This window comes from Drosophila nasuta, chromosome 2R (assembly GCF_023558535.2).
Source record: "Drosophila nasuta strain 15112-1781.00 chromosome 2R, ASM2355853v1, whole genome shotgun sequence".
Lineage (NCBI taxonomy): Eukaryota > Metazoa > Arthropoda > Insecta > Diptera > Drosophilidae > Drosophila > Drosophila nasuta.
Window position 1 is genome coordinate 23,179,613 of NC_083456.1, and position 13,114 is coordinate 23,192,726.

Genomic DNA, 13,114 nt, shown 5'->3' on the forward strand with positions numbered 1-13,114 from the left:
CACAGAGAGACAGTGTGAGAGAGAGAGAGAGTGAGATGGCACGCGCAAGAGATAGAAAGAAGTTGCAAGCGATCTGCGACTGCGTTTGTAATTAATTACAAGGCGGGCCAAAACTGGCGACGCACGCGCGCAAGCTTGACTTCAAACCTTGGCAAAAAAAACCAACGTTGGACGTGGACTCTCCAAGCGAGATGGCCAAGACGCGATAAGACAACAGAGCGACGGCGACGGCGACGTGCAACGTGCAACTTGAAGCTAGTCAAAGGATGCGCGCCGGCTACTGCGATTACGCGATGCGGCAGCAGAGCGAGAACAGAGAGCGAGAGAGATAAGCGATAAGAAGTCGCGATTCGAGAGTCGAGACACACAGTCGAAGATTATGCAATTTTGATTTGAAACACGCTATTTGGGGACCAAGAGAGAGAGAGTACACACACTGAGATTATCCGGTGCGGTGCGGTGCGGTGCGGATGTGTTGATGATGGTGTCGTCAGCGCTTTTTTAACGATCTCATGCAGCGGTCGCGTAAATCGAGAGAGAGCGCGAGTAAGAGAGAGAGAGATGGAAATATTTTGAAGGTAGAACTAAGATTTTTAACTATTTAACCCGATAATTTCCTTCCGGTTGCGTTTTTGCGTTTCAACTGAGGTTGAAAAACTGTTTTGATCGCGCTGCCTGCCACACTTTTGGCTGCTCCGGCGCTCAGTTTGCTCAGCGTTGATTCCAACTGAGCAGCGGCGACGCTAGCGACGCTGGCGACGGCGACGACGACGACAACGCATCGTGGGCCGATCATCGCCTTACTTAGACACTCGTCTGTCGCCCAAGTGTTGCTCTTGTTATTGTTGCTGTTGTTGCCTGCCTTACAAACCGACTGTGTGGGCAACTGTACATAGCTGCATGCAACTGGCTGTCTCTTTCTAACATATAACGACAACAACCCCCCGCAATTTGCTTTTTTTTTTCCAAGTGCTTTTCTCTGCTCAATCGAAAGACTGAGCTTCTATCTTGACACTAACACAGAACAACGCACACACACATATACTTAAGCAAGGGTTAACACCTTTCTACAATGGAAATGAAAGATCAACTGGGACTAGAAAGGTTTTGCTGATTAAGTATTTTTTTATGTTTTCCTTTAGGTTCTTATTATCTCGGATTAGGATCCGAAAACGGGAAGTCTTCAACATATTCAAATCATTTCTTATTGAAACTTTTATTTCACAATCCATAATTAGATTGAAAAAAGCTTTGTTTGTTTGCTTGTTAAGTTCTTAGAAATCTTATTATGTCACTTTTGTATTAAAAAGATTTTTTTTTTAAATATTACAAAATCCATAATTAGATTGCAAAAAGTGGAAAGTTTATGTTAACTTGATATATTAAAATTCTTAAAAATCAGATTAGCTCAAAACATTTTTTTTAAACTTGTATTTATAATCTTCTTTATTGGATAATCCATAAACACATTGCCAAAAAGCTTTCAAGTCCAAGCTTTTTGTGCTTGCCGAATTTGTGAATAAAATTGTTTTCCAATATGCTTTGCTATGAAATTTAAAGTTTATTAGGCCCATTGTACATTGCCAACATTTGAGCTGACTTTCAAGTCCAGCTCGTGCCAAAGCTGAGTGTGTGTGTGTGTATGTGTGGGCTTTCAGTTCTAAGTAGGCTTTTTGTCATGGCGTCTTCTAGCCCACACACACACACATGCACACTGAGCACACAATCAAACTGTACACAAATAGCTGCTGATCTCAGCCCTACGCCCATTTGCTGCACGGTTGCTGCCCGCTGCACTTGCGTCATTTGCTGCAGTCGCACAACTCCAAGTAAAAGGCTCGCTCTTACACACACACATACACATACACACACATGCATACAAAATTTAACAAACACTTGTTGCAATTTCGTGCAAATCCTTTTAGCTTTTTTTGCTTTTCAAAGCTACGCAGCTAAAAATAACACCAACGAAAGCTGTCAAGCAGTGCGAAAGCTTTCGGTGAAAGCTCTTTTTTGGCAAACGCTGCAAAGCGCCCACTAGCAAAAGCGGCGTCGTCGTCGTCACCCACACAGAAAGCGTTGCGCGTCGCAGTCGCAGTCGACGTCGCTGGCGACTGCGCTGCTCATGTGGGTGGCTTCATTGATAAATTTTCCGCTGCTACGTTGCTGCTTTTGTAGCTGCTGCAGCTGGGCCAAAGATTAACTGCAAATTGAATTGCAAAATGTTGCAGCTGTGCAGGGTGTGTGCGAGCGAGAGTGAGATAGAGAGAGAGAGAGTGCGAGCAGCAGGTAAAGAAAAAAAAGCTGCGCTCCACTTTAAACAACGCCATGGTTGTGGCTATGTGGGTGTGGATCATAGCCAAGCATTAGAGACTCTTGACGTGGCTTTTGTGAATGAATTTCGTTGCCGTCTTTGTCTATCGCGCAGCCAAGACAGAGATGCGAATACACGACGAGAGTGAGACGGAAATATCGCAGATAGAGACGGCTAAAAACGCCCACCAAACCGCGACGCTTTTCTCACACACCAATTGGATTTTAATCATATTCATAAGCATATCTACATATATATGTATGTATATATACTTGTCTATTGTGTGGAGTGCCCCCCTTTGCCCCCTCTTTAGAAAACGACTTGACTTCATTCACAAAAATGCTTAAATATGGAAACTTGTAAATTAGTTCAAGTGCCCTGGTACACTGAGCGAAACGAATGCTCATTGCACACTCTCGAGCAAATTAATTATACTTAACTCAAAGCCCTCCCACACATCTTTCACATCGATTTGCCATTTGAATGGCAAGCCATTAACTGTAATTGCTGCCTTTCATAAAGACAACAACTGTAGAGTGTTAAAAACAACTGAGACATCATTAAACCTTATACTCATGATTTATAGATCGACTTTAGAACACTATAAAGTCCATTTCATCATGATTTGCCAGATTTATAGAAGTTAAGCAGGTATCTTTAACTTTAACTTCATCGTGTAAACACGAACGTATAAAGCAAGTTAAATCTTTCAACCAGTTAACTTCCGTTTTTAGCACCGTTTAATGAATTAATGAGAAATGTTTAAGCTACCGAACCCTGGCAAAATGAAGCGAAACGAAATGAATATAATCAAGGAAAAGGCTGTAGAATACCCTGTAACAAAGCCTTTCAAATAAGATACGAAATATGTAAGATAAAAGCTGTAAGTTAAAGCTGTAAGAGACAAGTGGAATAAGCATGCAAATTAAGTTTGTCATACCTCATATTGATGCTGATTGCAGGGTATAAAGCCAAGCAAGGAGCTGCGAATCGGACTGTGAGTGTGACTACTCATTAAAAGCGACTTCTGGCTGGCGGCGGTGAATGCGGCTGCTGCCATTTGGCTGTCACTCACTCATTTACACACTTATTCATTCATTTGGCAGACATTTTACAAAGCGCGTTCCATTCATTAGCATTGACTGTAAGTTGTTGTCGTTGCTGATTGTTGGTTGGTTCCCTGGTCGCTTGTTGCCTGGACAACGTTCAACTCCTTTCGCAAGCCAGAGCTATATTTAGTTGGCATTCACAACCCAGAGAAAGAGCGAGAGACTTGTTAACAAACAGTTTATTTTTTAATTGAATTGCATTTAATATTTGTGTTAAAAGCCACGATGTACAACACTTGGCGAAAGGCTGCCATAAAAAGTATCTTTCACTAGTATGTAAAAGCCCCTATATGCTGATGACTGATAATTTATTCTAAAATATGCCTTTTTCTACTCATAAATTCTATACATTTCAATTGACCAGCTGTGTGTGTGTTTGTTTTCGGCTTCGTTTTCATCATCATTAAATATCGTCAGCATTTTGGGGGAGAGACTGAAAAGATACATATGTATCTGATAGATGCACAGCGACACTTTTATTTGGCATTCGCTTTTGTTGATTTATGATAACGCGCTCCATAAAGATCTATGCACATTTTATACGTTATACGATTATCGTACAAAGTTTCATTGATTTTATGCAAATTTTCCTTGTACGTTTGCCAGCACGTTTCATTTTATATATTTTTAGAATACCCTAGAAAGGTGTGCTTGATTAAGTCGCTTAGTTAATGGTGTCTTGCCATAATATTGAAAATATCTTGAAAATTTTATAAAATGCTTATAGAGATCCTTACTTTATCTAATAATCTCATCAATCAGTAAGCAAACAATTTTTTATGTATTCTAAGGTATCTTTTAGTTGATCACTCCATTCATAGATTTTTTAATTGATTTTATTTGTGGTGTATAAATTCTAAGGTATCTTTCAGTCGTTCACTCCATTCATAGTTATTTTAGTTGATTTTATTTGTGGTGTATATATTTCTGGCATATTTATTGAGCATTTTCTGTATTGTATAGCATCAATTTATATTGTTTTATTGGTTTTTTGATGGTAGCCACACAAGATGAACGGATTTGGTTACTCGATGTTCGTATTTCGATATATCCGAAACTGAAAGATCTGTGTGCACAGTGTATGCATATGATTTGAAGTATATTGTGTGCTTATGCCACCGCATAAAAAAAAGTTTATAATTCTTCAATTAATAAACGTCGTTTTGGGAGTCGCCTTCCTTTACATTTTTCTTGACATGCGTAAATGCCCAGCCCTTTTCTTGGTCATAAATCTGTTTTATGGGCCAACGAAAAATTTCCACCCAAAAAAAAAAAAAATATAAGTATAATAAGAGTTAATAAAGTTACAGAATTGCATAAAACTTCTATCAATTCTCAGACTCTCAACATTTGCAATTTCAATTAATGCAACGCCCCGAAGACCAAGAAAACTATGTCAAATAAATCATGGACTTACCTCTGCAGCTTGTCGTTCTCTCGTCTCTTTTTGCAAATGTCTCAGTTATGTGACTCGATACAGGCAACTGGCGTCAAGTTGCACACTTCCTGCGAGTCTGCGAGTCATATGGATACACTATCCAATAGGAGTATTATGAATATGTAGAGAAGTTTGTACACAGAAGGAAGAAACTTGTAAAAATCAAGAACAAAATCTTGAATAAAGATTGTATGATGTTAAATTAAAAAAAGAAGGTTAATTTTTAAAAAAGGTCGGAATTCTAAATCAAGATCAAACAATCTTAAATTTCGATTGTTTAGCTTTTAATTTAAGATTTTGCCTTCTTGGTTAAATTTGAAATTTCAAATTTTTTCATACTTGAAGCAAGATTATAATCTTGAATATGAATTAAAAAAGGATTAGGTTTTTTTTTTGCATATTATAATTATCATTTACTCCTTTTTAAATACGAGAGTTTGAACCCAAGACCAACACAATTTCAATGTGAAATTAAGATGTTTTTAAACTTGCACTCAACTTAAAAATTGTATTTCATGATGTGTTTTTTAAGATCAAACAAATGCAAATGTCGTTTTCAATCAAGATTTATTTCTCTCCATGTAGAAACATTTGTCATTCCAGAGGAAAATTAGGAATTGTATTAAATTGAATATGAATTGCAAAATATTTAAGTTGGAAATTGACATTTTGTTTTGAATATATATTCTTGTTGTAAGTGTATTCAAGCTCTATCATCTTAGACATCTATTTATTTTCTTTCTGTCGTTTCTTTGCTTAAAATTTAAATAAATAAATTGAGTTACCACCTTAAGTCTGAATGCTTAATGCTTGTCAACAAGTTGCATATTTTTGGTGTCACATAATTGTCAGTTGTCAGCTAAAGGAAGCAAGCAAAAAATAAGAGAAGAAATGCCAGCTAAGGGTCCCATTTGAGAAAATTTCCCCATTAACTCAATTGCTGGGATCTATGCAAATGAATTCCCAGCGCCTTTTTGCCCATCATATTTCCATAGTTTACACAGAGTTCCAGCTTTGCTCGTATGATAGTCCCAGCGATTTCTCTATTAACTTTAAGCAGGGTAAATAGGCAATTGACTTAAAATTGGCAATTATTTTTTTTTGCCTATTTATTTTTTTGCTTAAGCCAGCTTGAGCTGAAGTTAAGCCAAAACTGTGTGCGCAGACAGTTCACATGTGAATGGATATGGGCTGTCTCTCATGTGCGATGCGAGTTTTGTTGTCGTTCTTGTCGTTGTTGTTGTTGTGGTTGTTGTTGCTGCAGTTGCTTTTGCAGTTGTCTGCCTCCAAACCCAATGCACATTATGAATGAATAATGTATGAATGAAAATTGCATGCACGTGCCTTAAAGCTATAAAATGTTGCACTTTTTTTGCCAGTTGTTGCGTTGTGGCATAGGCAAAGTTGAAGATGCGTTGGTTAGTTGTTGTTGCTGCTCAAGTTACCAGAGCTTAACTGATCGCAATTTCATGGCAAATTCTAAGCAAGTTCGTCACCTAAGTCACGCATTCATAGCTGGATTACTGATCCGTTAAGCTCCAGATAATAGTTGAGGAATTTGAATAGACTTTGCGTTGCTCTTAAATCGGGAATAAATATGTTATTCAAAAGAGATTAGTTGATTTAAGTGTTATTTAGCTTTAGTGTGCAATTATTTGACTGCAGATGCTGACAGATTTCTTAGTCATTAAAAGAGACTCAAGTATATTATTATTAAAAGTGTGATTCATGGAATATATTAAATTTAATTGTAAATAGAGGATTGCTTATTTTAGTAGTACTTTGTCTTTGTTTGTCGTTAAATGAAATGTTAAAGATCTTTTCAGATTTTGCTACTTAATAAGAATGATTATCATTTAGATAACAAATTGAACCATTTTATGCTTCTTTCTCTTTCGGTCATAGATAATGGTCTAGTTACTGGCCTTAATGCATTGTAAACAATAAGATGTTGCGGCGCCCACATTATTTTTGTGTTATTATAATGCAAACCAAGTTCGTCACCTAAGTCTTTTGTTTGTCAGCACCTGTGCTCATGATGTCTTCATTAGCAGCCTGACTGACTGACTGACTGAACGCTGCTGATAAGCGCGTTGTGTGTGATGATGGAAATCGGTTTTTAATAACCCAGCCACGGGCTTTTAATTAATTGGGGATGGTGGAATGGTGGAAAAGTGGATCGATCTTTTGTCAATTTTTTGTTTTTTAAAGATCTCTCTACTTGGCTGCCTCAGTAGCCGAGCAATTTAAATGCAAATTCCGAACAGATCTGATCTGACTTGGGATGAGAGTGCTTTGCATCGTAAAGTTGGCGGATGGCAAGGAAAAAAACAGAAAAAACAGAAGAAGAAATTTAAATTCAATTTAAGCACTCGTCCATTGTTAAATGCAGTTATTAGATTTGACAGTTTACAGTTTGTCGTTGGCTTTGAAGAGTTGCCGCCGTTGCAGTCATCAGCTATGGCTACTAAATTACTTCAAGTTGGGGAATTATCAGCAGCTTGTTTGATTTTCTGGTGCAGCCGCGGCACAAGATGAAAGGCAATCGGCGGCTGCGATTTCAATTAGCATTTTGATGGCACTACAAATGAGCGGATAGAACCAAAATCAACGCCATTGATAGGCAATTGATAGCACTTCATAAAGCAGCGGATCGTTTGTAGTAACTGTCGGCGAGGGTCGATACTAAACTTTGGCAGCTAAGAAATGCAGTTTTGAGACAACTCTCGGTTTGGTTGTTGACGGGTTGCAGGTTGACGTTAGAGGCGGTCACATTATTAAATCATTTGAATTTATGAAATGTCACGCGATTTTCGAAAGACTTGACTCGACGACCAATCAAGCGGCCTCCAGCGGCGCCAGCTGTGACAATCTTGTGGTAATTAAGTTTTTTTCCAGCATTTTTGCCAAAACCACTAAAAGCACTCGCATTAATCAATGCGATTGCGCCGACAGGGATGCAGTTTTTTTTTTATTTTGATTTTGGGCTACAACAAAACCAAAAATGAAAAACACAAATACAAATGGCGAGACCCAAACAACAAACTCTGCGAAGCAGTCAAAAGACAACACAACAACCAGCAACGTTCGACAGTCGACAGTCGACATTCGACAACAGGCGACAGACAACACGTTGTCAAGTTGTTTGGCAATAAAATTGTAAGCATTTATCTTGTACTTTTGCTTTTGTTGTTGGCGTTTCTATTCCGTCGCGGCTTTTGTGTTTTTCTTATGCGTAGACCAAAAATGGGCTTTTCTTTTTTTTCGTTTTTTTCCTGCTTTTCTGTTTTTTGCATTACAAAAGTATTGAGTTACCAAACGATTTGTCAACGTTTAGACCTCATGCCAAAGCGGGGCGTTAAGTTGCAGAAGGGGGGAGTTGAGTTGAGTTCGAAGCACAAGCATTTTGTTGGCTCGTAAAGTTTTGTTGACACATACGTTGATGTTTCTTCTTGTTGTTTTTGAGCACGCAAATCAACGGATGAGACCACCTGCAAAGCTCAACTAGAGTTTTGTTGCTTAAAAGACTAATTTATACGCCGCTGATTGAAGATCTCCGAGTTCCTTTGAATACAATGCGATTTAGCTGGAGTTATCAGATTTATTTTTCAAAAGAGTGAAAGCGTTTGGCAAACATTCTGTTGAAAAATAAATGCAGTTCGATGGGGAAAAAGTTGAAACTCAATTCTAATTAAACTGAATTGGAAAAAAGTTGAAATTCAATTCTAATTAAAATGAAACTCTGTAGTTTAGTATCATATTCTTTTTCTCAGCATTTGTAAACTGAAATTTAAGGGAGATAGCGATAACTTATTGAAATCCTGTAGTTACTATTTTATTTTAATTTTGTAAAAGTGTTTCTCAGCATTTGTGAACTGAAATTTAATTTATTTTCAATGTTATATAAGATTTACCCAGCATTTGGGAATGAAATTGATTCTAAATAGTGTAAGCTTTTATTAAAATCCTATAGTTACTATTCCTTTTCGATTTTATATAAGTTTTTCCCAGCATTTATGAACTGAAATTGATTCTAAATATCGCCAACTGTTATTGAAATTCTGTAGTTACTATTTCTTTTTGATTTTATATAAGTTTTTCCCAGCATTTGACAACTGAAATGTATTCATAATAGCGTCAACTATTATCTAGAATTTCAGTTCCTGTTTACTTCACCAATCAATTGAGGTTTTTATTGCATCTTAAGAGAGATTGATCCAAGTGACTGTGAATCAACTTTTCACATGTCTTTAAAAACGGCAGCTTTTTTATTCCATACAAGAAAGAAGTATTACCAAGTGGAAGAAAATGCGTATAATATCAAACGTGCCGCAGACGTCTTATCGCTGTATTTATGTGCCTGAGCGATTGTCTTTATCGGACACCGTGCACCACTTAAGGCAAAGCTTTAAACCGTCTGTCTATGTTTAATTTAATTATGCTAAAATGAATTCATTTTATTTCATTTGATTTTGATTTCATTTTGGTTGCGTTTCGTTGCGTATTAAAGCTGACAAGAAACGCACGCAAATCCACATAGTTATGGCTCTGAACGAATTGAACCTGGAAACTTGTTCCAATTTCGAACACAACACAAAATTCGTTACACATTTTGGAGCCCATGACGAATTGCGCAGAGAGTGACCCTTTAGTGTGCGTGTTAATGTTAACTTAAATTAATAGAGAAATTAGGCGTGCGAGCGCTGAAGAGAGAGCACAGTTAATTGGCCGCATTAGTTTTGGGCTTTAAGTGGTATAGTTTTTCGCCTCCCCCTTCCACAATTCTCTCAATACTGCAATTAGTCAATTAATGAAAAAGCCATAAATATGCGGCTAACATTTATCGATATGGCCAAAAGGTCTCTCTCTGAAATGGCAACGGTCTTTCAATGGGCCATAAATTAATAGTCCATTATTTCTAAATTTTGTCCACTTCAAACTGTCGTCGCCCAGTCGCCAACTTGACCGTCTCACATTCCGTCTACTGTTGCGGTTGCTGCTGCTGCAGCTTCGTTTGCATTTTAATCTCTCTGGTAGGGAGGAGGAGGAGGTGGCCGAGGGGGAGGGGAACCGTATGGAACCACAAATTAGTCCAGTGCTCACTTTGTGTGTTGACTTGGCAGTGCGGCCAATAACTTACACGCTGTCACGTAATGGAAAACGAAAGCAAAAGGAGTTCTCGTTTTCAGCCTCCCAAATATAAATTATGTAGATCATTTTGCTTTCAAATAATTGCTCAATTGGATCATATGTCAGCTGGTTAGAGGAATGAAAGCTGAGCGAAGGAATAAATAAATTACGTGTACAATTAAATAGTCTAAACGAAACTAAAACGTAATTTTATTGTATTTTGAAATACTTACTTTTGAATAATTGTAATAATATTCATTTTAATAAGTTTTAAAAATGTATAATTTGTATTTTATTTTCAAAAATGTTCTTTTAAATAATAAAATTATTATTTAAATTGAAATATGAATGACAACTCTCAAATTTCATTTTATTTTGTAATATTTTCCTTCCTCTGGTCATATAAAGATCAAGTTTGCTTCGAATCGAATAACAAATGTAATTTTGAAGTAAGAGACGCGATGAGTAAAGACAATAATGACTATAGTATTTTCTTAAAATATTTGTTACGATCAGATAAAAAATGTATAAGTTATTAAAGAAATACTTTTGTATTGGAAAAAACGCCTACTTACTAGGGGTCTTAGTTGCTTTGGCTGACAATCTGGTATTTTTTAATCAATCTTTGGTATATTTTGAATGGAACACTATAGCAATATACCAAATACGACATTTGATATATTTTTGATGTTGTGGTATATTAATATTGTATGTTTTAAGAATAATACTGCACTGTAGCGGGTATCTCAAAGTCGAGTACGTTCCACTATTTACATATTATTTTGTTTTGTTTTTATATTTATAGTTCATAAAATTTAAAAACAACAATACTATATGTGTCTGCTATTTATTAGTTGTTATTTTATTGTGAAATGTTTTCCTTTAAAGATTAATAATATGAATTTAATATGTGTTGGTTAATTTCAAGTTATTTTTTATTTGTTTAATTTTTCTTTGAAATCATAATATTGATTTAATACAATTTTTCTTATTAATGTTGTTTTTACTTCAATAATTTGTTAGATATTGTTATCAATTGCTGTTGCCAATTGGTGTTGAGTAACTGCCATAACAATGTTGCATTTTCTATGCCTATATTCCCACATATGTGAAAACACAAGATTGAGCCAGGCCCAACCCTGGAGTAGTGAGTATGTGGCCAAGTGGTGGATGTGGTGGCCACTCAAGCGGCGAGTCTTGTTGGTTGCGAGAGTCTCAAACGCTTTGGGCACTTTGCGAACTCATTTTCCGACTCAATCAAATCAAATAATTTATGTTTTGCAAAATGAACTGGCCAAGTGAGTGGAGGTCATGCATTTGCTGCCGTTGTTGTTGTTTTTGTTGCTGTTGTTGTTACCGTGTGCCAATGCCAATAGAGCTGGCAACCAGTTGTCTGTGGTTGTTGTCTGGGCCCAAAGCACAGTTAAATCTCTTGGACTGGCCATAAAATGTGTTGATTTTTCCATTTGCCAGACGATGGGGCCCTAAAGCGCTGCAATGAGTATAAATAAGCGAACACCAAAAGACTTTCGCAAGGAAGAGATGTAGAAAGAAAAAGAGCTGTTGTGTTTCATTTTTGTTTTTGGTTTTTTTTTATTATCAAATATTTACAAGACAATATGCCAAGGGTTATATGTACAATTAAAGTGAGTTTGAGGCCTTTAGACAAAGTCAAACTCGAATCCATCCTCCTGGTACTCGTAGTCGCTGCCATCGCAGGTCACCTGCACGTATTTGTTGTCGCGATGCCAGTACTGGAACTCGTTGGGATGCAGATGGCTCCACATCATATCGCTGAACACTTGCAACGGCTTCGGGTTGCGCTCGTAGGCACGAATGTTCACCAGCTTCTGCAGCTTGTCGGTGTTGCTGTGATAGGCATTGAGAGCGAGTTGTGTCAGCTGCGGGCACTCGGCAACCAATTCCATCATTTGATTTTCGCGCACAATCTCCCAGCCACTGAAGCTGAGCACCTGCATCTGATGGCAGGGAATGTGCTTGCGATCCAGGAAGAACACATCGTGATTCCAATTCTCACAGACCAGAGCACGCAGCTTGGGCAGCTCCAGTAGCAGACTGTTTTGCCAGCGGGCAGGCAATTGGATGACCTCATTGTTCAGCGCAATCCTTGTGATGCATTCACTCTTCGCCACTATGATCTGCTGGAAGATGGTCTCCTGGTCGGCATTCAGTTGGCGGGAGTCATCGAATCGCACGGCCAATTTGCGTAGCTTGGGCAGCTGCAGTATCTGTGGCACCATATTCTCCACTGTGCTCAGATTGATCTTGAGCACCTCCAGATTGGGCAGCTTGATGTCGTGTAAGCGCACATGACTGTCAAAGGAATCTGTGATGTCCAAGACGCGTAAGTTTGTCATGCTCAGGCAGATCTCCTGCATCCAGCGGCTGTCCAAAGGAACTGAATGGTACATCGACTTGAATGCCAATTGTTCCAGCTTCCTAAAGCCACGCATATGGGCACCAGAGAGATTCATGCAGCTGGTGAGACGCTTCAGATTGGGCAGCATTGCAGTCAGATCACGAACGTCCTCATCGCACATGGTGGTCGGATTGCCAGCGAGGACACAACTCTCAACGCTGGGAAAGCGCATGATGCTGATGTCGCACAAATGTGTGATGTAATCGTAGAACTCGGCAAAGGCGCCAACGCCATCCTCATGCACATGCAGCTCGGTGAAGTAGGGCGACATTTGTTCCATGAAGAAGACATAATCCTCGATGTCGAGCAGGCCCAAGAATGCGGTATTTGGGCCAACAATGCAGTAATGCCAACGCTTTTGCCACATCTTCAGGATCTGAGGCAGGAACTGAGGATAGGCACGTGCCATTCTCACCTGATCGCTGAGATAATCGATGCGCTCAAAGATCTGCTCGAAGAAGATCTCGTGCAGGTTGTCAATGTAGTTTGGTGGCAATGGATCGGGCAATTGCCTCTTCTGGGCATCCAAAGCGTGCTTGTAGAACTTGGTGTTTTGCAGCATGTTGATATGAGTTGGTGTTTGTTTATTTGGTGTTTGATAAAGTAACTTGTTTTAGATTTCACTAGAACACTTTTGGTATTTCACAAATTTGTATAAATTATTGTTTGAACTTTGATCTTGA

General features: G+C 38.2%; 1 protein-coding gene across 1 annotated transcript; it reads right to left on the reverse strand.

The window, feature by feature from the left end:
* Positions 1-11,628: 11,628 nt before the first annotated feature.
* LOC132786668 (uncharacterized) lies at positions 11,629-13,114 on the reverse strand. Its single transcript, XM_060793261.1, has one exon. It carries the CDS (start codon positions 12,991-12,993, stop codon positions 11,653-11,655), a length of 1,341 nt encoding a protein of 446 aa, XP_060649244.1. The 5' UTR covers positions 12,994-13,114; the 3' UTR covers positions 11,629-11,652.